This window comes from Chelon labrosus (genome assembly GCF_963514085.1).
Source record: "Chelon labrosus genome assembly, chromosome: 12".
Classification (NCBI taxonomy): Eukaryota; Metazoa; Chordata; class Actinopteri; order Mugiliformes; family Mugilidae; genus Chelon; species Chelon labrosus.
In genome coordinates this window covers 11277264-11300189 of record NC_140345.1, presented here as the reverse complement: position 1 = coordinate 11300189, position 22926 = coordinate 11277264, and the positions used below count along the sequence as shown (strand labels likewise).

Here is a 22926-nt window from a genome sequence, read left to right as displayed (position 1 = left end):
ATTGATTTCAAGAAGAGCAGTGTGTTTATTGCTGTTTATTTTTTAATAATGATAAAGAAAACTAACCCAGACTGGAGAGCCCGGTAAATACGCACTTAACAGGACTTTAGGTACACTAGTACGCTCTAATATATAACAGTCTCGCACTAAATCTATCTATAATGTTCCATTAATGTTGAAATGGTGTAAAAAAATATATGGAAATTCAACTGTGTGATCATTTTGGAGACTGTAGTTTGTGTTGCTGTTAAACTGTACTGAATTAAACGTAAAAGTGTTTCTGCATAATACAAAATGAAAACACAGTTTTCATTTATTTTAAACAAATGCTAAATACCATAACTGTCATAAAGCTAAGATTTAGTGCTGGACTGTTATATTAGAGTACATTTGTTTTCTCTGGAGTACCTAATAAACCGGCTTCACTGCATATGGCCCCTCTGACTTCCCCAGCTGTGGTGCGAGCTCGCCTGCCGGATCTCCCTCGACTTCCTCCTCTTGAACCATCAAACCAACCTCCTCTCTCTCGCTCTCTCACAGCCTCCCTCCCTCTCCCTCTCTCTCTCTGGCACGGCTCAGTGTGGTACTGTACGGAGAGAGAGAGAGAGAGGGAGCTCTACTTTGAGTGACGTCACCTCTCCCATGGCGTCACATTGACGTAGCGCATACCAGCCGCTCTATGTGGAGGCAGAGCGCACATAAATGCACTATTTGACTTTCTCCCCTCAGACGGCGCACATAAACAAACCCGCGTTACAAACCCCACACTTTGCAAAGCACCCAACAGCACCGACACACTTAGCTCACGGGAGCGGACGCAGACGCACTCCTTACACGGGGGAGTTTGCCTCTTCTTTTTTTTTATTATCGTTTTTTATTTTTCTACTTTGTGTACCACTTTACAAAAAGTAAGTCGAAGAAACTTTTTTGTTGATTTTTTTTTTTTGTTTTGCCGCCGATGCACTCTATGCCTCTTCGACACTGAGAGTATTTTTTTTTTTTAATCATATTTTTCTGTTCACTCGTCAACTCTTGGTGATTATTCTGGATGGACGTAGGATATTTCATGCGAGGTTATTACCACATGTAAAGACGGAACCGCTACAGCAAACCAGTAAGTAAACTGAATGAATGAATCCATGATATTCTGATATTCGTAGACTTGTTAGACCGCCAGACTCACACACGGCCGAAACATATTAACCCTCAGCTGTGTGTGTTTATGATTATATTACATAGCCTGTGTTAAATTAATTCTCTGATGTCCTTCGTGTCTCTTCTGTCCAACTTCGTACGTCCAACCTGTTGATATGTCAGCCTCCAGTGTATGTATATAGCTGCTCGTATTGTCTCGCTGTCTCTCTCTGAGTGTGTGCGGTGTCTCTAGATGAAGCTGAATTCGAATTTAATTTGCGCTGGGAAGGTATCATATCCTTTCCGGTTGTCATGGAAATGAGATGCCTCTCACTCACACAATGAAGTGGAGTCAGACGCACAATTGGTCTGAGTGGAGAATAGTCTAACCTACATTCAGGCAAGAGCTGAAAGAGAGAGAGAAAGGGGAGAGTTAATGCTCTTTGATTTCATGCCATGCTTTTTTTTTCTTTTTTTGGCCTCTTCTATGATGTTTTTGGAGAGATTGTGCTCTTAATGACTGATTTATAGGTGTAGCATGCATCATGTTCCGTTTGATTATGTCCGTGTGCCCGTGTGAAGGTGGGTGTGTTTGTGTTTACTATGCCATATCAATGATGGGCAAGTCCATGATACATTATAAATCACACTTATAAAACCGTATGGCGTGCTTTCTAAGATTAGAGCTCCATAAAAATGTAAGTCCTGTCCAGATATTCTTAATTTATATATTAAGACAATAATTCACATACTAGTGAACAGGCAATCTGTCTTCATGAGGACACGGCCTCTCCTCCCACCGATAGCTCGAAAAACTCCCTCAACCATGAAGCCACATCAAATTTCAGATGCCCACTGTGAAATATTTCCTGGAGACATCCGATGACAACACATTGAACTGTCTGACAGCCAACTCTATAGGCTACATCTTATGATAAGAAAGTCCTAGTTGAGGTACTTAAGTAACTTACTGATTTTTACCTGTTTTCCCTCACTCACTTTTACGCACGCAGGCACTTCTGACAGTCTCTCTCTCAGGGCTGATTTACAGTACTCACATATTTCTCTGGTCTCTCCTTTATGTCCTCTCTTTTCTCTGTCTCTGTTTGCTGGAAGCCTCGCGCTGTCCGGGGTTATTGGTGCGAGGGGCTACCGGGGGCTACCGGCGCTCCGGGGCGCGTGCTTTGCAGCTCTTGTGTCGTTCTCTTGGTTACCGGTGCGCGCAGGGCCAGAGCCCCATCGGCCGGCTCGGCTTGTGAAGAAAGCAAGAGGGGACTGGTTTGTTAACATATATGGATATATATATATAAGTTACATTTTCTTAAGTGGGGACACTTTATCTTCACTTTTTTAACTATCCACAGAGGCTGTGATAAGAGCGCGCTTATGCACAATTACGCTTTTAGCTTCACATGAATGAGGTTATTTTGCTTGCATCAAAGAACATATTATTTCTGCTGTTACTGTAACCAAATCCGTCTTTTAGGCGTAAAGGTTTTTTTTCTGTGCTCAAACGACTCTACGTAGAATTGAATAATGGCTTAACTGTTCCAAATCAACCCTAATCAAATAAATGTTATACTGACTTGTTTGTTTACTCTTGATTGCCTTTTTAGTTTATTTCAACTTGTCTGGAGGCTATGTGGGACATTGCTTTTGTATAAAAACCATGTCCTGACCAAAGAACCATCAAAGGAGTTCACAGAGGACCAGCGCGTCCTCTCAGAAGTGACCTGTCAGGTCAGAGTTGAGTAAAAAGTGGCTGTTGCGTTGCACGAGTTTGATCTGTTGACACCAAGGTGAGGGGCAGGGCGAGCTGCAGGTGCCAGTAGCCCTTGGAGTCGGTTATAAGGGCTGTGGCTTGTCAACAGGCTGCATCGAAACGCACTCTGGGAATTTGAGTGGTCTCTTATCTTGCCTGTACCACCGAGGGTTTTTGTGAGTCTGGCAAAGAGAGAGAGAGAGAGAGAGAGAGGGTGCGCGGCTATATAAGAGAGCGTGTGACAGAAAGGGGGCGCTCTGGGCCTTGAAATCCGCCGGCCACAGTGCGCCCTTTTGCAGAGTTGAAGTTGGAGGCGCACGGCGCACAGGAGCCCACTGGTTTGGTTTCAGGTCCGACTCTCCAACATTTCTAGATTCGCCTCTCCCTCTGGATGAACCCTGAGCAGACGAATACGGTGCTGATCAGAGGCAAGAAAAGCGATGGCGTGGAGTCACTGGCACAGACAGCTTTTATAAAAGTTGTCACATTTGTAGGTCTGTATTTTCAGCAGAACTTGTGCATAGATCTTTTTTGAGTGGTTGAATTGGTCTTTTGCAGCGTAGAATTTAGTAATAGGCTCATAATAACGAAGAAGTCGTTTGTGTTAGAATGAAACCCGTCGCCCACGTAAGTGTAAGTTCTGAAATGAGCGAAAAGTCTTTAGTTGTGGTTCTTAATATTCTCTTTGTAGCATGGATTCAGTGACTTATCTATCGGCAATTGTTGCAGATGTGTAAATCGTCGTGTTCCTGTGGATTTGCATGGATAAGTGTAATTTACACCGTTTCGACGACCAGCATCTCTTTCTGGCGCACAGTAGTTTACATAACCTTTCATCTCCCTGCTTCTTTTCATTCGATACTTTAAGTCAGGTTATATTTTTCACATATAAAAAACATGTTGTATTGGTAAAAATGAACTCGTCGATTTTGCTCTTGAAACTGTGCTGTCATGTCTCTGAGCATTTTCTTTCTTTTTTTTCTTTTCTTTTTGCGGTGTGGGGTGCTCTCACTTATTTCTCTTATTTCCTAAATAAAATTTGAGGAAGTAAAGGCTGCTTGACGAATAACCAAAACTTACCTTTGAGTGTCTTTGACTTTCATATCTGCGCGGTGATCGCTGTTCTCACCTTTTTCTTCAGCCTGCCGCCTCATCACCGGCTGTAACCCACACCTCTCTCTCACCCAGGCACAGGTTCGGAAGAGCGCGCCCAGCCGAGCTCGGAGCCCCGGCGATCGGACACTCCTTCTACGACAACCGCCGAGTCCTCCTCGCTCCAGGAGCCCTGTCCCGGCCGCAGCCACGCCACCCTTAAATCCCGGACACCCAGCACCATTCAGCGCGAAGCTCTTTCACCAGGTAACACAAACGAACCACCAGTTTGGTTTTACTTTCATCTTTCTTTCTTTCTTTCTTTCCTTCTTTCTTTTCTCAGCTGATGCTTTTGTAGGAAGTGCTGTTGTGGCATATTTCTTTTTGTGCATTTGTTAGTTGTTTGGCGGTGTTTTATCATGAGGATAAACGCATAACACTCCCGAAGAGAATCAAAAAAGGGGGTTAAATCAGAATTTAGGGTAGTATATGTTGTGATTTAGGCTACTTTATTTCTTCTCTCTGCTCTTGTTAAAAAATAGAAATACGAACATCATGGTGATATTTTTTCTTTCTTCTTGGCAGTCCTCTTGAGTGTCTGTGGATGTGTGTGTGCGTGTGTGTTTCGGCTGGCAAGTTGACATTTCAATCATTAAGATAAGAGAGAGCAGGCACACATAAATCCAGAAGCTAGGGACTAATCTAATGCCATTGATCCTCCAAATTACTCAGTAAAGGTCTTCAAAAGCCTGCATGACTAAAACAGGACAAAATATGCTTAGATATATTCATCTGTGTTGTTGATGTATTTTTTTTTTTTGTACAAAATAGAAATAAGAAATTCTATTTAATATTTTAAATGAACAGGAATACATCCAGTCTCCACAGTTAGGATCTGTGTATAAATTAAACAGATGAAAAATTCTCAAACAACAGGCTTAAATAGAATTAAGTAAGTGCTGGCGTGGTTGTGTCGTCTCTGTGCTTTGCGTTTGTGCATTTCTGCGCGTGTGTGGATATGGGTGAAAATCACTTTTCCTCATTGTGTGAGCGGCCACTGGCCTCAAACACCTTGTTTCATTATTCACTGATGTTAAAGAAAAACTGTTTTTGTATTTATGTCTGCAACCTCATGTTTTCATTTGTTAGATCTATGGCATTCTGACAATGAACAAGCGCACTCAGTTATTGGAACAGCTGCAGTTTGTCCAGTTGAAATGCACACCTCGAGGTTAGAGACTGTTTCCCTTTCACCTCACCTGTGTCTGACTCTGCTTGGGTTGTCTGTCCTCTTGCTTGCACACACACACATAAACATACACACACACACACACACCTGTGTGCATGTCGGTGTAATATATAGGCAATGTGATGGTGGTGTTGGAGGGTTTCCTACCAAGTCCGCTGTGTGTGGTGACATGAAAATAAAGACGCTCCAGTGACACAACTATTTGTATTGGTGAGTGAGTGTGAGAGAGGATGCCGAGCTTGTGAGCAGCGGTGCGTGTGTGTGTGCCACTGAGTGAAGCCTAGGCACGCCATGAAAAGCAAAGCACAGAGGGTGAGACTTTTGTAGACGCAAGTGGTTTTACAGGTTCTGTTCAGGATGAGGGTGTATGTTATTAGCAGAGTGAGCATATACAGGTCCATGTTGACATCTTGAACATCATCGGTGATGAAAATGTGTGTGTGAAAAAAAAAAAAACATCAAAACCTTCTCTTCTCACACAGACAGAACATACCCGTTCTTTCATTCTTTCACCTCCTCTCAGGCAAACTAAGCACAAAAAAAAACGATTAATTAAACGTGTGCATATACTTGCCAGTTCATTAGGTACACTAGTGAAAACAAATTAATTATAATATATAACAGTCCTGGACTGAATCTGATCTTAAGTTATAGTATTCAGAATTTGCTTAAAATAACTGAGAGCCGTTGATTGAACTGTTTTTATTTTATTTTGCAAGCTGTGGTTTGTATACTACTTTTGAACTGTGATGTGTTGCGCCGACACATGTTTCTGTTATTTTGACAATCCCATTCAGTGAGTGGGTTAGGTTAAATAACAAAAACACTTTTGTGTTGAATATCATTTAAATCAGTTTAAATGCACCACAAACTGCATCCTCCAAAATGATCAAACAGCTGAATTACCACCTTTCTGTTCCAGCATAAACTGAACACGACGACAGTCACAAGGAGGATGTAGTGCTGTTAGATTTTTGAGTTCACTAGTGTACCTAATGAATTGGCAAGTGAGTGTATAGCTAATATTGTTTATATGACAGGTGCAGCGCTAATTACTAGTGATCTGAGGCTTGACCTACTGACACGACAAAGCCACAGAGTTCACCACTCCCCTATCTCTCTCTCGTCTCTCGTCTCTCTCTCTCTCTCTCTCTCTCTCTCTCGTGTCTCTCGTGTCTCTCTGTCTCTCTGTCTTCCTCCTCTGCTGTCTAATCAGTTGAAAAAGTGTTTAGGTATAGCCCAGAAAGGCCCCATGACGCCCATAATGCTGCATGTGTGTTTTTCCACGTGGGTTGAAGAGCTGGTCACTTGTAGAAGAAAAAAACTGGGTGACGTCAAGCACACGTAGGCCTACAGCTTGACTCATATCCTCAATATAAAAAAAAAAAAAAAAAAACCTGCAGACATAGTGTCGTCTGTTGCCTTGGTTCATATATGAGCGAATAATATCGAATAAAATTATTTATTCTTTAAAAAATTATGGTTGTAGCGTTTAGATTCTTTTTCACAGTAATGGGTTATATCATTTTGTTTGTCTCTGACAAATAATCAACGGCCTAAATAAATAAATATTGTATGAATGAGTGTATTCCAATTTGTATTTTATATGACTTAATTAAGCATTTGAGTCACCCTTTTTGTTCCTAGAGACACTCCCCCGAAGCCAGAACGCACACAGACCCTCAGGTGTAATTTTAATTGCGGCTAAATAAATGTGTCACTGTATCGCTATGAGCGACATTTTTTGTAGTTTATTAGGCATATATATATATATATATATATATTTATTTTATTTATTTATATATATATATATATATATATATATATATATATATATATATATGGCCGCAAACTAAAAAAAAATAAAATATTTTTTTATTATTATAAACGTGTTTATAGAAGATTTTTATTTATGGAGTTATACGACTTTTTTAATTTATTTTTTTATTTTTTATTCCTGAATTAAATGGGGATCGTTGCCGGAAATACAAGCTTTTAATTCCCTGAGTGAGTCCGCTCGGATGGAGGCATTTGTGAGTGCTTTAACAACACCAGGACCGATATGTCCCGTATTTGACTAGACAAACATGACGCGCGAGGGGACGGGGGCGATTACGGCAGAGCGCGCGCATGCTGGGCGTCAATGGGAGCAGCGCCGTGTTGACAGTTCCCTGCTCAGGATCGACGAGCAAACACCACAAAACCCTGGCTGCGCAGACACTCATGACTGATTAGTGCGCACACACAAACACACACACGCACGCACACAGGTGCACGCTCAGACGCACGCAAACGCAGGTGTTGTGTATTACGTAAGAGGTTTGATAAGACCATATAGTTCACACACACACACGCGCACGCACGCACACATAAACACACGCTGCTGATGAGGTGGTGACCTGTTGCTGTGACCATGGCAGAATTAAATCAAGGGGAAACTCAAGACATGCCGACTGGCGTCTGTAGCAGTTAGAGGAAATATCTGTCTGTGTGTCTGTCTGCATTTAGCAGTGTGTGTGTTTGTGTGGAGATTGTGCAGCAAACATCCAGCACCACCATGGGGTTCCATTATTATTTAACTTTATCTCATCTGCTTTGCCATCTGACTAACCAGCCTCCCACGCACACACACACACACACACGCATACACACACACTCACACAAACACAGATGCTTGGGTTGGATCTTGCTTGGCCGCTTTTCCTCAGAATCGTGCGCAGATGAAACTGCAGCTTCTCTAACCCGAACTAACTCTGGGAGAATCAGCAATATTTGAGGTCCTTCTGTCCTGCGCGAGAAGCGTTACCGCAGGAAATTGGGTATAAATGGAAAGATTTATTCAAAACCTTTTTTCACGGCCATTGAAAACCTCCATTTAGAAAACTTTTACGACGCTGTGAAATCCCTGACACCTCAAGAGCTGAAAAAAAAAAAAACTGCCTGTTCCAATAGAGCTGTGCAGAAATGTTGTTAGTCATTTGCTGTTTGATTATTGGCCCTGTTTAGTGCTATCTTTGTGTGCATGTGTCTCTAATAGTCTGCCTTTGTCCTGTAGATTTACTGTCTTTCCTTTTCTGTTGACAAGCTCCTTGTTGAAATCTTGCCTCTCTGTTTAAATCAGTGATTAACACACATGCCATTGAACTGTCTTCTCCTGTTAACGATTGTTGCAATACAGCTGTACTCTACTAACGCCATAGAAATGCTTTTTGAATAAAGAGCTTTTGGAGTACATGTGCTCCGACGTGCCACGCAGCTCTAACCTGTATGTGTGCTCTGTGTCCCCGGCAGACATGCCCTGTGTGCAGGCTCAGTATGGGCCCGCCCCTCCAGGCTCAGCCTACTCTGGCCAGTCCTTCAGTTACCAGGGTGACAGCTACAGCTCTGACCTCATGACCCCTGACTACACCAAGCTGGACCTGGGTGGAGGCGAGATCTCTGCCGCCGCCACCACCTCCCTCCCCAGCTTCAACGTCTTTGTGGATGGGAGCTATGAGCCCAAGTCCTCCTGTCTCTACCAGATGCCTTCACACAGGCCCACTATCAAAAAGGAGGAGGAGAGCTACCCGACAGCCCCGCCTCTGGAGGCCATGACCTCCTCCGCCATGTACTTTAAACAGTCGCCCCCCTCCACTCCAACAACACCGTCTCTGCCGCCCCAGCCTGGCACCTCCTTCCTGTGGGACGAGCACCCCCTGGCCCCTCCATCGCACCCTCACTCTCTGGCCCCCAGCCTGGAGACGGGGCCCCTCAAGTCCACTCGCTTTCCACACTTCTACCAGCACTCCCCACCCCACAGCGGCGGCAGCGTCAGCGGCTATGAGAGTCTCGGAGGAGGACTGGTTCGCACCTCTTCTTCTTCCTCCTCCTCCTCCTCATCAGTGTCCCATCCTCACGGCCCACCCCTGGACCAGCCCATGTACCAGCTGCATCGCGGGGCTGGGAGCAGCAGCCTCGCTTTCCGCTCCCTGGCTCTTGGGCCTTGTGGGCCACTACTAGGAGACAGCCTGCCCTCACCTCCCCCACGCGGGCCCCAAGGAGAGGGAACCTGCGCCGTGTGTGGGGACAATGCGGCGTGCCAGCACTACGGCGTACGCACTTGTGAGGGCTGCAAAGGCTTCTTCAAGGTAAAAAGCCTTAATGATACAATTTCAAGTTTTCTATTTTGTTTAAAGCCATCATCAAAGGGTGAAACTTCAGAGTCCCCTTTTGAAGTTAATCCAGTTTTCTACATCTTTAGATATCTGTGAATATTGTTGTTCCTAATAAGATATGTTCCGCTTCAACTTCTTTTGTATTCCTAATGTCTTTTAAAACATCCTGTCTTGTTTTTGTTTTTTTCGTGTCTTCCTACGTCTAAATGCACAAACATAGAAAACAGACAATCCACCTTAAAATATCTATAAACCGGCTGCAGAATGACTGACATATATCATTTGAAACAATTTTAAATGTTTTTGCATTTGCCTCACTCCCACTCTACACCCTTCTCTGCGCTCACTAAATCTTCTTTGGAGTCATTGCGAAAGCACAACACACCCACAGGGGTCATCTCTTCCAGCAACCAAGTGGGAAAAGTGTGCATATGCATGGTCTGTGTGTGTGCGTGTGACTGCTTGTGCTACGTGAGAACTCGAGATGATGAAAACACGTATTCTCTCCCAGACAACCGTGCTTGATGCTCAGTCAGTCAGTAATAAAGTGCGGCAGGATTTTTGAAATCAAAGTTTCCTTTCCTTTTGCGTCGTGTAGTAAATCAGTGGCTACGAAACTGACCACAATTCACTGACAAATACTGGGGCCGATATGAGTCAGTTTGAAATTTGGGCCGCCAAATGATTCAATCTAACACCTCTCAACTCGCTGTCTCACATCCCATGTTACCGCACACGTGCTAACACACACAAAGCAATGTTTAACATCACCAAGAGCAAGTTTTTAGTCAGACTGATTTTTCATTTACCTTGTGCGAGTCAGAAAACACAATGGATTTAACACACTTTTCTGTATAAATATGCAAGTCTTCATTGTATAGCACTTGAAATTACAGTAAACTCAGACTCAGTGAATTAATTGATTTACCCAGTTCCTGAATTATAACGTTTCCCGGCACACTTACAAGCATTCTATTGGCTGCATGAGACAAGAGAGCAAAAAATTAAGAGACAGCAAGAAGGAGGGTGCAAACACTGAGGTAATTGAATAATGCCCCTGGTAGGTGGAAATAAATTATCCTTCTTTTCAATTAGTTTCACAATTAGTTTTTATTTAGTAATTAATGAAAGCAGCGTCTGGTGGCAGCAGGCTGCGGGCTGTCTGTTTGCTGCAGCACTCCGCAGCCACAGCGCCTGTCAAACCTCGCTATGTTTCCTTTACACACATATGCAGATGCAACCAACCATGCACACACACAACATACGCACGCAGCAACACATACGGGAGCACATGTAACATCAACGTTGAATCCAGGATGCATCAAACCTTTAACACACCTGCTCTTTTTCACATACTCTCGGGCACATTACCTCCATTATCCTGATGGTTTTATTGTCCCCTAACATATTTTCCTGATTATATTCAATTATCCATGAATAGTTATTACACATTCAACCGTAGTTGAGGCTTGCTGTAAATTATTGTTATTTCATTAGTGCAATTTGAAGCACATTTTCCTTCTGCATTAATTTCAGCTCCTAAACAAGTAGTTTTTATCATTTTGGCTGAATAATGCATTCACTGGTTTCCATTAGTTTAGCCAACCTATTCAGAATTTGAATTTTTTTAAATTAAAAACTATCTCAGCTGTCAGTGTAATACATTTAGTCAGAAACAAAAAAAAAAAAAAAACAATTAACCTGTTTTTATGCACCCACTGTATTAACCAGTGAGCTGCATTAGCTGTGCTGTTGTCAGCCAAAATATACGGACAGCTCAGTTCACTGCACACAATTTTTATTTTCCACTGACTGCACAGCACATTAGTCACAGAAAGTTTGGGAGGTGGTGTCAGTCTAGTGGTGAAAAGAAGACTGAAAAACTAGCTGGTTGCATATAAGTTGATAACCACTTGCACCGACATACTGCAGCTCACAGATGCCGACACAGATTTTTTACACTTCAAACCACCCTTGAACTCTATGTACAGACAAGAGAGACTGAAGCAGAAGACGGGGTGGGATTTCGAATGAGGGGGGCAAAGTCCCTGAAGGCTTTTAATTTAAGCCAGGGCTATTAGCACATGTTACATGTCAAGAATCTGCCTCTGCATGCCTCTATGCAGCCCCCACAACACCCACAGCATGTGTGCTTCTCTCGACTTGTGTCTCCTTCTGTGAATGTGCTTTTAGCGCACATAACTCACTCTTCAGTCCCGACTCTCAACATTTAAATTAACCTTTTCCTCTTGAATTATGTTTTTGCCATGCCCACAGAAGCTACGGCCACAAAACTTCAGTTTCTGAACAAAAGTAAATTTTAAGTTTTTCATCTTAGTGAAATTTGGGGTGGACGTTAAGATGAATTACAGGACAGATGAGACTCGTTTAAACCAGACCAAAGTATACTTAGCTCTCTTCCATGTACACTCATACACGCACGCTCATAGGCGGTCCCATCCAGTGTAAAGAGCACAAGAAGGACCCACATGCTTGGTAATCTAATATAATTTGATGTGTGTATGTATGATTGTGTGTTTACCTGCGCCTATACAGAGGCAGTACATTGATATCAGGGTCTAGTCATACTATTAGCTCCTCTATGCAGTGTCTCTGCTGAGACGCCAGTCATGCTCCACGCTGCTTATTAGAAAGCAAAGTCACAAGAGCCCCCCCCCCCCCCCAACACACACACACGCATGCAGCAGACAACAGGAGACAGGCCAGCGCTCACTCATGAGAGCTTAATTTATCAAAACCTCAATTGATCATGGTAAACTCAGGCTTTTCTTGGAACCAACTATCTTATAAACTAAGCCCTGAGGTCAGCGAAGTGAAGAGCTTCCCCCAGAGCTGACTCGGCATACACCACATTCACTTGCAACCCTAACCTTCAGTGGTACACTGCAGGAAAACACCAGCTCTTTGAAGTTTGAAGAAAGAAATAATCACTCCAAACCTCAAAAAAAATACCAAACTCAAGCGCATTAATTTGGTTTATCAACAAATGTTTTTAAACGTTGTTCTGGCCTTGCTGCAGAGTTGTAAATGTGTATATAAATGTTGATGCTTTGTGCGTCATGCAACCTCTCCTGTAGCTTCATGTATGTTTAATAGACTCTCACTAAACGGATACTATTTTCCCTCAAACACATTAATGACCACAACTTACTTATCCTCGCGCGCACGGGTCATTGACCATTGAAGGGATGAGAGGGAGACATTCACGGCGATCAGCGGTGCCATGGCAACGACTCTCATCCGGCACTGGCGCCCATTACGCGTCAGTTCCGCACTCGCGCCGGAGCATATGGAATAATTGGTGTGTTATTGGTCTCCCGGGGGCACAATCATGTGTGGCGCGAGGGGTTCCTAATTGGATTTATTTGTTTTGATGTGTATTAGAGGCGTTTAAGAAAAAGGGGGAGGCCATGGCACTTCCCATGTGTTCCGTTCGTTTAACGTACAGTTTGTGGACGTCTGTAGTCACTGCCCGGGTCGGGAGTGTATAGAATGTAAACTGTAAGCGCTTAGCAAGAAAGCAGTTACAGTGTAGATGTATTTTCTGTCCAATTGTTTTGTTGTAGCATATATCACCCTCGGCAAAGACATTCCCAAACGATTTAATTTGTCTGTCATGTAAGCATGTAAAGACTGGCGGCATGGCCTGGAGATCTCACTGGGCTTGTCCCACTGTCTACAAGAAAATATAATGTGCTTCTGTGGTTTGTTTATATTAAGACTAATTAATACTTTCACATCCCACATTAGCTGAAAGATCAGCCAGTGTCTAAATCCAGCTTTTTTTTTTTTTTTTTTGGTCCCAAATGCGCGGGATTGGTGCGTAGGTCCGCGCGCGCACAAAAGAGTATATAGGCATTTACAACCACCTCAGTTATTACTGTCTTCCATCCACGCGGTGAGCGCACCCGCCCCCCACGTGGCCCGTTTCTGATTTCATTTTAATAAGGTCAGTAATAATCGCGCGAGCCAACCGAGGAGAAAACAGCTCCCGCGGGGCCCATTGAGAGAGGCGCGATGCGCGAGGCCCCGCAGGTGCCACGAGCTGACCCGCGAGCTTCACAAACAATCTGATCACGCAGCTCTTACGTCCGCTGTCCCCCGTCTCTCGGGACCCGCCTCTGCACGCCGCGTGCTCGATCCCCATTGTCAGCTCCGGCGCTAATAAAATTGTCCCTCCTGCAGGCGAGGCTTGTTGGAAAATTAATTTTATCTAATTATACTGATGTCACCGCCGCCTTTCAGCGCGTAATTAAAATCTGACCTGCGAGCTTCTGCTTTCATTCTTTGATGGGGGAGGAGGAAAAAAACAGAAATTGAATTAAACAAATCAAATATTAGGTGTTGATTGTGTTTGGAGGCTGATTATCGGTATGCCCGTTTCTTGTTTCTCCAGCGCACCGTGCAGAAAAACGCCAAGTATGTGTGCCTGGCCAGTAAGAACTGTCCTGTGGACAAGAGGAGACGCAACCGCTGCCAATACTGCCGCTTTCAGAAGTGCCTGAGTGTGGGCATGGTGAAGGAAGGTAGGAGACCACACACCTGATACCCACTGGTAACACACATGCCCTGATCCTGCAACACAAGTCTGTGATCATAACGTTTGTCTGTGCAATCAGGGTTTAATAGGCCGGTAATGACCTGGCCTCTGGTAGCATCACACACATCCATGTAGTCCTCTTTCCGGTGCAAGTAGGAAGTATGCCACACCAATTAGTCCCCGCCACCTCCTAAACCAATGAATCAGGATGGCTGCAAAGCTTTTAAAGAGACACAAATGTGACACTAGCCTACGATTCTCACACATCTCCTCCATCCCTTTGTGTCATCACGTATCATATGCTGACAGTTGCTGCAAAGCAGAGATGTTTTGCTAATGTGTAGAATCAGCGTGACACTCATCCTGCTCTCGATTCCCTGAGGTTTCTCACCTGTCTCACACGTCCTGTTATACCCCCACCCACTTGCACACACACACACACACACACACACACATGAATGCAAACGAACGAACAGAACACACTCTTGCATTCTGCAGCCTGCAGAACAGCTCCACTGCCATCTGCTGGCTCGCAGCCTCCTGTGTTGGGATAGTGGCACTGCTGGAGAGCTCCTGCGGAGAAAACTTCCTGTCAGTCGTGATTCCAGTGTTATAAAATACTGATGTCAAGGTCATCAGCTGGAGAATAGAACTTCACTGTGTATCTTTCTCTGGTCTACAGTGGTGCGTACTGATAGCTTGAAGGGGCGCCGAGGCCGTCTGCCTTCCAAACCAAAGAGCCCCCTGCAGACTGAGGCGTCTCCTCCTTCTCCACCTCTCAGCCTGCTCTCCGCTCTGCTCAGGGCCTATTCCCACTGCACACCCCGTGAACTTGACTACAGCCAGGTACCCCCAACACTTAATTTAACTCCTAGAAATGCACATGTGTATTGAGAAACATGATGCGTCTGTGAGTTCTTTCGGTAATTTCTCTGCTTTCTCCGTGTCCAACAGTTTAGTGCTGCCGACCCTCCGACTTCCTCCTCGGATGCAGAGGATATCCAGCTCTTCTACAGGCTTCTCACCATCTCGATGGAGACTACGCGGTGCTGGGCTGACCGGCTGCCCGGCTTCTCTGAACTCCAGCGTGAAGATCAGAACCTGCTCATAGACTCTGCCTTCCTGGAGCTGTTTGTCCTGCGATTGGCTCACAGGTGAGAAGGCACAGATGGCGCCTGTATTGTACCAGCATGAAGCACATGATGAGATGACGGATGAAAACTTTTAACTCTTTCAATGTAAAAATATACACACGTCTCCAATCATATGAACAGATTTGAAAACTTTGGGTTAGGAGCAACGGGCATTTAATATCCTATATCATCACAGTACAGTTTGTAGCTATGCCAGCAGAGCAGTGTGCTGCTGTGTTGGTGTATGTCCAGAGTAGGAGGAGAGCAGCTGAGTAATCGCCATATGAACCAAATTATGAATGGAGTCTGTAGCTATGACAGCAGCTACACCCACAGAGTTCCGCTCCGCTCGTCTGATATCTGACGCACAGAGAGCTCTGTGTGCGTTCTGCAAGCTAAAACTGTGCTAACATTGTGAACTGTGAATTGACAGGATCAATTCCATCTAAAAGCTAGTCAGCTGAGAGACTGAAAAGGGCTGTTATGGAAGGAAATACATATTCAGTTCAGCTGACTGAAATAAAAGGAGAATTGACTTTGGGCGTCCAGTGGTGTGTGTGCGTGTGTGAGCACATGTGTGTCTCACTCGTGGATACCTGTGGTGCCATTATGACTGGCCTGGCCCATCTTTGCCTCAGAATTACCCTGGGTTACCGGTCTGCTCTTGTAAGGCATGTGGCTGGTTAAATTTATGGGGAGGAGGGAGGCCGGGCTACAAGCTCATCCTTTTGTCTGCACTGTCGTCTAGGACAGAAGACCAACACAGTCAGACACACAAGCACACTTACTCACACACACCGATGATGTAGAAGCCCAACTTTCTCTCCTCCTCCCAGTGTAGGTCCAGGTGCAGGGTGGGTAGAGGATGGGTGGTGGCATCACAGTCTCAGCAGGAGGGGGATCAGGCTGGGACTCTGACTCACGTTAAAGGGTGGACTCATTGGGGCCTCTATCAAACGCACACATGCTCGCACACACTGCTCATCCTCCCATCAGCCAAACTCCCACGGCACGGTGGAAAATGCACACAAACACAGCACTGTCTTACTTTCTCTGTCTTCCGTGAGAGCAAAGGATGCGATCCACACTCCGCTCCCGTTGTTGACGTGGCCCTGCATTGACCCTGTGTTGAACCTAGATGCCTTGCAGACCACCGCACAAGCGTGCGTCTGTACAAGCGTGTGTACGCACCATGTGCGTAAAGTAAATTTGCTTCACTCTTCGGGCCGGCATTGCTGTAAGGACCCCGTTACCAAACAGTTTCTGTGGTTATTGGTTGACTACCGTGGTGACAGTGTAGTCAGGGGTGAGTGGAATGTGTGGCAGAAATCCAGCTGTGCTTGAGTGTGTGCGTGCATCTGCTTGTCTACCAGCTGGTGTGTGTAGTTTGAGCTCCTATCAGACAAGGGTCAAATAATATCATCAAATAATATTTAGCTTTGTTTCAGAGGTGTGTTTACAGGTGTAGATAGACACTTTCTTCATGTTTTTTTTCTTCACCAACCCTTCAATTTCTTCTATTTAGCATTAAAAAGGCGTTTAGTCCACAAAAAATGTTCACACACAAACTTTTTTAGACTTTCCATTATGCACTCAAATTTGTAAACCTAATTTAACAAAAGTCAGTTTTATTTTTTTACATTAAAAAGTATTAAAAACAGTCGTTTGTAATAGAATACGCTTTATCTTTCACACAGTCGGGGCAGCCAGGGTTCATACAGCTATAGAGCCGCACATCATGTCCTAACATCTGCCTCTTGCTTGTTTTCTCATTACTCTTTCTTTCTCACATTTCTAGTTTGTAAATAAACATCTGGGTTCTGGTAGATTGTGCTAATAGTTTATGTGTATAGGACAGAAAGGTGCGTTTAATTTATTCAAGCATATTTGTGCATGTGTTTGGCTGAGAGTGGGTGGAGTGCCTCTTTTAAACTGTAGTAAGGATAATTAGATACAAATGGCACTGCATCTTACCCTCATAACTGCTAAACTAATGTTTGTGCAGGGTGTAATTTGAGGCTTCCCCCTCTCCTCACTCTCTCTCTCTCTCTCTCTCTCTTTTCTCAACACGATGTGCTTTCTGAGCGCACCCTTTCACCCCTTGCCCTGCAACTTCCATTAGCCTTTGCAACCTTTTGCCTGTACCAGCTCGCCAAAGAAGACCATGCTCTTCGTTTTGGCATTAATAAAGACCAGTCATAGGTCTCTGCAGTTCACTGCTTGCTCTCTCTCTCTTCCTCTCTGCTTGATTGTAAAGAAGTGGGATGTTGTGTGTCGTGAGTAAGTGATGGTTAAATACATCTGAGAGGACTTTTCATTTCCTCATTAAATGGTAGTGTTTCCACTGCACACCACAGCCTAGGCACATTAAAGCTATAACAATTTACCTATTTGGAAATGCACACACACACACACACACACACACACACACACACGAAGCAGCCCTCTGCCCTAACCCTTCACCCCACCCTGCCACAAGGAAACACAGGAATGTTTTAAAATGCTATAATTTGGAAAACACAACCTTAATCAGCTGCATGCTTGTGTTTGATGTGTGTCCCATTTCTGCGTGAGTGCACATACTGCCAGGTTTTCTCATTGTTTTTTATTGTAATTGTTTCCTTGCTCCAGTATGTCAAGCTATATTTACAATACATGAGGGAAAATACAGCATTTCATTAGAGTGGAGATCTAACCGTTGCCATCTCTCCCTCTGTTTCTCAGGTCGATGCTGTCAGAGGATAAACTAGTGTTCTGTAATGGCTTGGTGCTGCACAGGTTCCAGTGCCTTCGTGGGTTCGGAGAGTGGCTGGACTCCATCCGGGACTTCTCCACCCACCTCCAGAGCCTAAACCTGGATGCCTCTGCCTTCGCCTGCCTGGCCGCCCTCGTACTGCTCACAGGTAACAGCAGATTTCAAATCACAGAATTACCAGCAGGGGGAAATTAAATTACAAATGCACAAAAAATAGCGACCAGTCTTCATATGCATTTTAGAAGCACGTCTTCCGCTCTCAACTCCAAACAAACTGCAAGTCTGTTATGCCTAAACACTTTACGGTCACAGGCACATACACCTTCTTTCCCTTTTTCCCTGAGCTTTGCTTTTGGGTGATTTAGTGTGACAGTGATCAGGTGGATACATCCACTAACGTCACATATACGCTCAAAGACACACATGTGCATGCGTGTCCCCGCACATCCATGGCTGAAACAAGAACCTGATACCCAGAAGCACCTGCTGCACCTGCGGCACACCTGCCCCTCTAATCAGTGTGCATGTGTGAAAAATGGAAGGAGAATCAAAGCGTTCCCTGTGAGCACACATCTCGGACACAGCAAGAATTTAGTCGTGGGGAAAATGCATTAGAAACGTACCCCAAGGAGACAGAAAATACTTTGTAACTGGGCGTTCATATTTTAGTTTTTTTACAGCTTCGTGTCAGAGTCAGAATCTGTACATTAATGTGCAGAGTGTGAAATCCCCCTCCCTCTGCGCTTGGCTTCCTTACCTCACCCTGCCCCCGCCACCTCCTCTTCCTCCACCTCTTTTTCTGTCTAAGCCCTAAACCCCATCCTCACTCTCTGGGGGAGCACTTAACTCTGTGCCTGATCGACCAGCCCACCGTGGAGCACGGCTCTGGAATGGCGTCTACAGTGTTCTCAGTGGCGCTCTGCCACCTCGGCAAAGCACACAGCGCATAGCCACAACTGAGCCACCAGAGCCACCAGGCGATCGACCGCTTTAGAGTGGCCTGTGCAGAAAGGCAGTCATCGATCTCTCCCCGGGAGCTCATGCACATAGAGAAAGGAGGGATAGAGAGAGAGCGCGCGAAGAAAGACGGGGAAGCGAAAGTGTGCGAGGGGTCTGAAAGCCGCCGTGAAAGGAGGGCTGGAGCGACTCTGCAGCAGCAAACACAACAAACAAAAGAGTCACATAAACAAACAATAAATAAGCTTCAGATAATGGATACCTCAAAGTGAGACTGGTCCTAGTGACAGCCTCCCCTGCAGGACGTTCCAGCTTGTATGCGTGCTTATATGTGTGCGTGTGTGAGTCGGTGTGTTTGCATGTGAGGGGCTGGACACCCTGTTCTCCACAGAATGAGTTAGTGTCACATTAAGCCTGGTGCGAGTGCCACTGGAGTTGCTATGGGCAGCAGTGGGTGTGTGTGTGTGTGTGTGTGTATGTGTTTCTAATTTCATTTGGCTGCTCACAGGGCCAAATAATCAGCAATTAGTTGAGCCTTTTTGTTACTGTCAGTGTCTTAAATTCTCAAATTGCAGGGACCAACACACCATTTCAGCGTGTTTAATATGAATATATGGGTTCATGTATATGTGTCTGTGTGCCTTATACTTGTATGTTGTGCAGGCTGTACACAGTGTGCAGGGGGCTTATTAGGTTAGACTGAGTATTGATCTGTAGTGAATGAGGCAGGTTAAGGCCTGTTAAGAACATGAGCCTTACAGGCTAATGAGGTGGAATTCAATATAGAAGAAGATGAAGCTAATGTTCTTTCAGCTGAATGAGCTCTGATTCATGTACATGTGTGTGTATTTCTGTTTCCGTTGACTTAATTTTTGGCGTTTAATGAATTATTCTCCTAACGTCTCTTTCTGTCTGTCTGGCTTTCTATCTACAGAGCAAGTCCCAGGGCTGAAGGACTCAAAGAGGGTCGAGGAGCTGCAGAATAAAGTCATTTGTTGTCTCAGAGACCACCTGGGCTGCGGCTCTTCTTCCTCCTCGTCCAAGGCTGTGCCTCCTCTGAGTCGTATTCTGGGCTTAAGGGCAGAGCTCCGCTCCCAGAGGACCCAGGGCCTTCAACGAATCTTCTACCTGAAGCTGGAGGACCTGGTACCGCCCCCACCGTTGATTGACAGGTTCCTGGACACTCTGCCATACTGACAGCCCAGGATGACCGCACAGAGAAAAAATAAAAACACGTCATGTCCTGTTAAGGCCTTTTCCCCTAGGAGCGTGCACACACACACAGAAGAGCGACGCACTCCCTTCTGACTGATGCAGAGCAGAGAGGGCCAATCAAATGCTTCTCACTCAACAGGACAACCAAACAAGAGCGCCTTTCACTCGAATGGACAGCCAACTAAAAATGCTTTTCACCTGTATAAAAGACAATTACTCAAACGCTTTACTACTTTTTATTTAATCCTCCTGTTTTTCTCACGTGGGGGAGGATGATGAAGTTGAGATGGACAACAGAAAAAAAAAATGACTCTTTACTGTCCTCTCTCCGTCTGGGTGGCAACTCTTTCTGCAAAAAAACAAAAAAAACAAAACAAAAAGAAAGACAAATGTTCATGAGTACTGTTTATCTGTGTTTTGACCTGGCTCATTCAGTCTGAGGACTTCTTTTTTAGCAAAGATACAAGGAGAGGTGTCAGTGTGAAGGAAGGTTTTCAAAGTTGTTGTTTAGTTACCTCCCGCTGACAGGAGGAACGAGGCGTTTTCATACTGTAATGTACTGAATGTCAAAGGTCAGACAGCATAAGGGTAGACTGGCATAAACATTACACAGATATGTCATAAACACACGGAAGTGGCTGTTGAGGTGGGCTCTTAGTTTCAAGTGCAATTTCTTAAGTGCTATCTCACAACAAAAGGAAGAGACGGAGGAGGAACAGCCCATTTTCAAACTCTAAATTATTTTGATACGAAGACTGCTCAGTAGCTGAAAGGAAGAGACAGTCTCCATCTGGCTTTAGACAGCAGAGGAGATACTGTGCACTAACGATCGATGACTGAGTCACCCAGACTTGAACTTGCTCTACTATGTTGTTTTTTTATTAACTCGTTTTGAAATCATAGGTCGAGTGGAGTATGGAGGGATGAACATGAACAGAAATTGGCTTTTGAAGCACTTATGCCCTGAGAAGGGCTAGAAGCACAGACACACACCCTACCCGGCGACTGGAGGGTGCTCGACAGATAGCTGTACTTCCAGGAGTGAAACATTCCACATTCATGCTCTTTTTCTTTTCATTTCTATTGTGGAGGCTGTGTGACAGTGTGGAGGACACGGCTGCGTACTGTCTTTGTGTGTACGCTTAGAGAAGCCAGGATCATATGCATGGTGTGTTATAAGCCTGTCAAAACAGCTCGACCTGTGTTTGTGTCTCAGACTGCAGCTCTATGGGGATCTCCCCAGGCCTCCACCACCCACTCACACACTCACGACAGCAGTTTTAAAATGAAAAAAGCAAAATTATATAGATATAAATATAAATATATATATATATATATACATATATATATACAAAACTAATATTTTGAAGTGTTTTTAGCTTTTTCAAATATTGTGGTACGAGTTGTGCATTGTTTTTTGAAGAAGAGAAACAAAAAAGAAAAAAAGTTGCTGTTTTCTTTGGTTAGAGTTTCCTGTTCGATTTTTTTCTTTCTCTTTGGTTCACTGGATTTTCTGTTCAGCACTTTGAAATCATAAACTAGTTCTGATTATTCTGACCCACTGCGTCCTGTGTTTTGATTCCCAAGAATTAATGTACTGCTTCACACAAAATGCAAAAACAACCAAACTTTACAATGTTTAAAGCTTTTTAAAAGCCAACAGAAGATCAAATTTGAGCCAACTTATACAGAACGCTTGGGTGTGTGTGTGTGTGTGTGTGTGTGTGTGTGTGTGTGTGCCTTGTCAGACACAAAAGCCTCTTGACAGGTAAAAGGCCTCGTCTCTCTCCTGAGGGACACCGAGGCTCTCACAGAGAGTAGAAGGGGATTAGGAGAGTGAGGAGGGGAAGGAGGGGAGAGGAGAGGAGCGCTTCATGTTAGCATGAGGTCCAGATCAGCCTCCAGCCTCGTTAAACACCATCGATCGCCACGGTGACATTTCACAGCACATGCCGTCTATACTGTCACTGCCATCACTCACTTGCCGTCCTGCACGACACTGTGAACACGCACACACACACACACACACTCGAGCAGCCAGGTGATTGATAGTAACTGTGGTTGTGAAATTGTGAGCTGCTATATCTGTGAGAAAGAAGTGCATTAGAGTAAAGTTCAGAGTGCACGTACAAGTGTGGAGTGTACGAGATAAAATCTATGACAGGACCAAACGGCACCAAGTGTTCTGCCTCTTGGTATTTAAACGCACAGAAACTACAGAAACTAGAAACAAAGGGGCTTTACGTGTTAAATACTAACCAGGAAATGACCGTAAATATTCCATTACATTTTTCTGCATCTCGTACACCTTGTAGTCCCGTCAGGGACTGTGACGTTTCTGTGTTTGATCAGCATCCAGGAAAAGACCATTCACACCCTTTTTTTAGTGTGTGTGTGTGTGTGTGTGTGTGTGTGCAAAAGATAGTAACTTCCATATCCGAGTGACAAGTAAAACAGAGAGCTTGAAGAACAAAACACACACTCAAAATTTGCATATGTGCACACACACTTACCCACAGCGGGCTGTCAGTCTCCCGGCCAATCGATCAATGCTGACAGATTGCAGATACCCTGAGTCTTAATTAGAGGTCCCATTAGAACATACAAACACATACAAATACCTGTAAATTCTTATGCACACATTCACACAAATTCAAAGCAGGTATTTTTCTCACCGTGGGTTTATAGCGCCTAGTCTGATTAGAACTGTAAAATGTATAGTATAAATATTTCATTTAGAAATTAAATGCTGACATGACATACATTAACACCAAGGTAAATAAATACACTCGTCACTCTTACCGTTTAATGAAGTATCAGCTGAATAATAATACATGTCACACGTAGGTTGTGGTGTAAGTAGACTTTTTTGTGGAAAACAAGGAGACATGTTGCAACAGGAAGAACACAGATT

At 44.4% G+C, this 22926-nt stretch overlaps 1 protein-coding gene across 3 annotated transcripts; it reads left to right on the top strand.

Annotated features, from left to right (window-relative positions):
* Positions 1 to 958: 958 nt before the first annotated feature.
* Positions 959 to 22322, top strand: nr4a3 (nuclear receptor subfamily 4, group A, member 3). Of its 3 annotated transcripts, none has more exons than XM_084557175.1 (8): positions 959 to 1114; positions 4085 to 4255; positions 8529 to 9364; positions 13809 to 13938; positions 14635 to 14798; positions 14907 to 15106; positions 17810 to 17988; positions 19732 to 22322. In XM_084557175.1, exons 3-8 carry the CDS (start codon positions 8531 to 8533, stop codon positions 19992 to 19994), a joined length of 1770 nt encoding a protein of 589 aa, XP_084413301.1. In that variant the 5' UTR covers positions 959 to 1114; positions 4085 to 4255; positions 8529 to 8530; the 3' UTR covers positions 19995 to 22322. The 3 variants fall into 3 exon arrangements, with proteins under 3 accessions (XP_084413301.1, XP_084413300.1, XP_084413302.1); XM_084557174.1 differs by lacking the exon at positions 959 to 1114 and adding an exon at positions 2191 to 3390; XM_084557176.1 differs by lacking the exons at positions 959 to 1114; positions 4085 to 4255 and adding an exon at positions 5138 to 5219.
* The last annotated feature ends 604 nt before the right edge of the window (positions 22323 to 22926 follow it).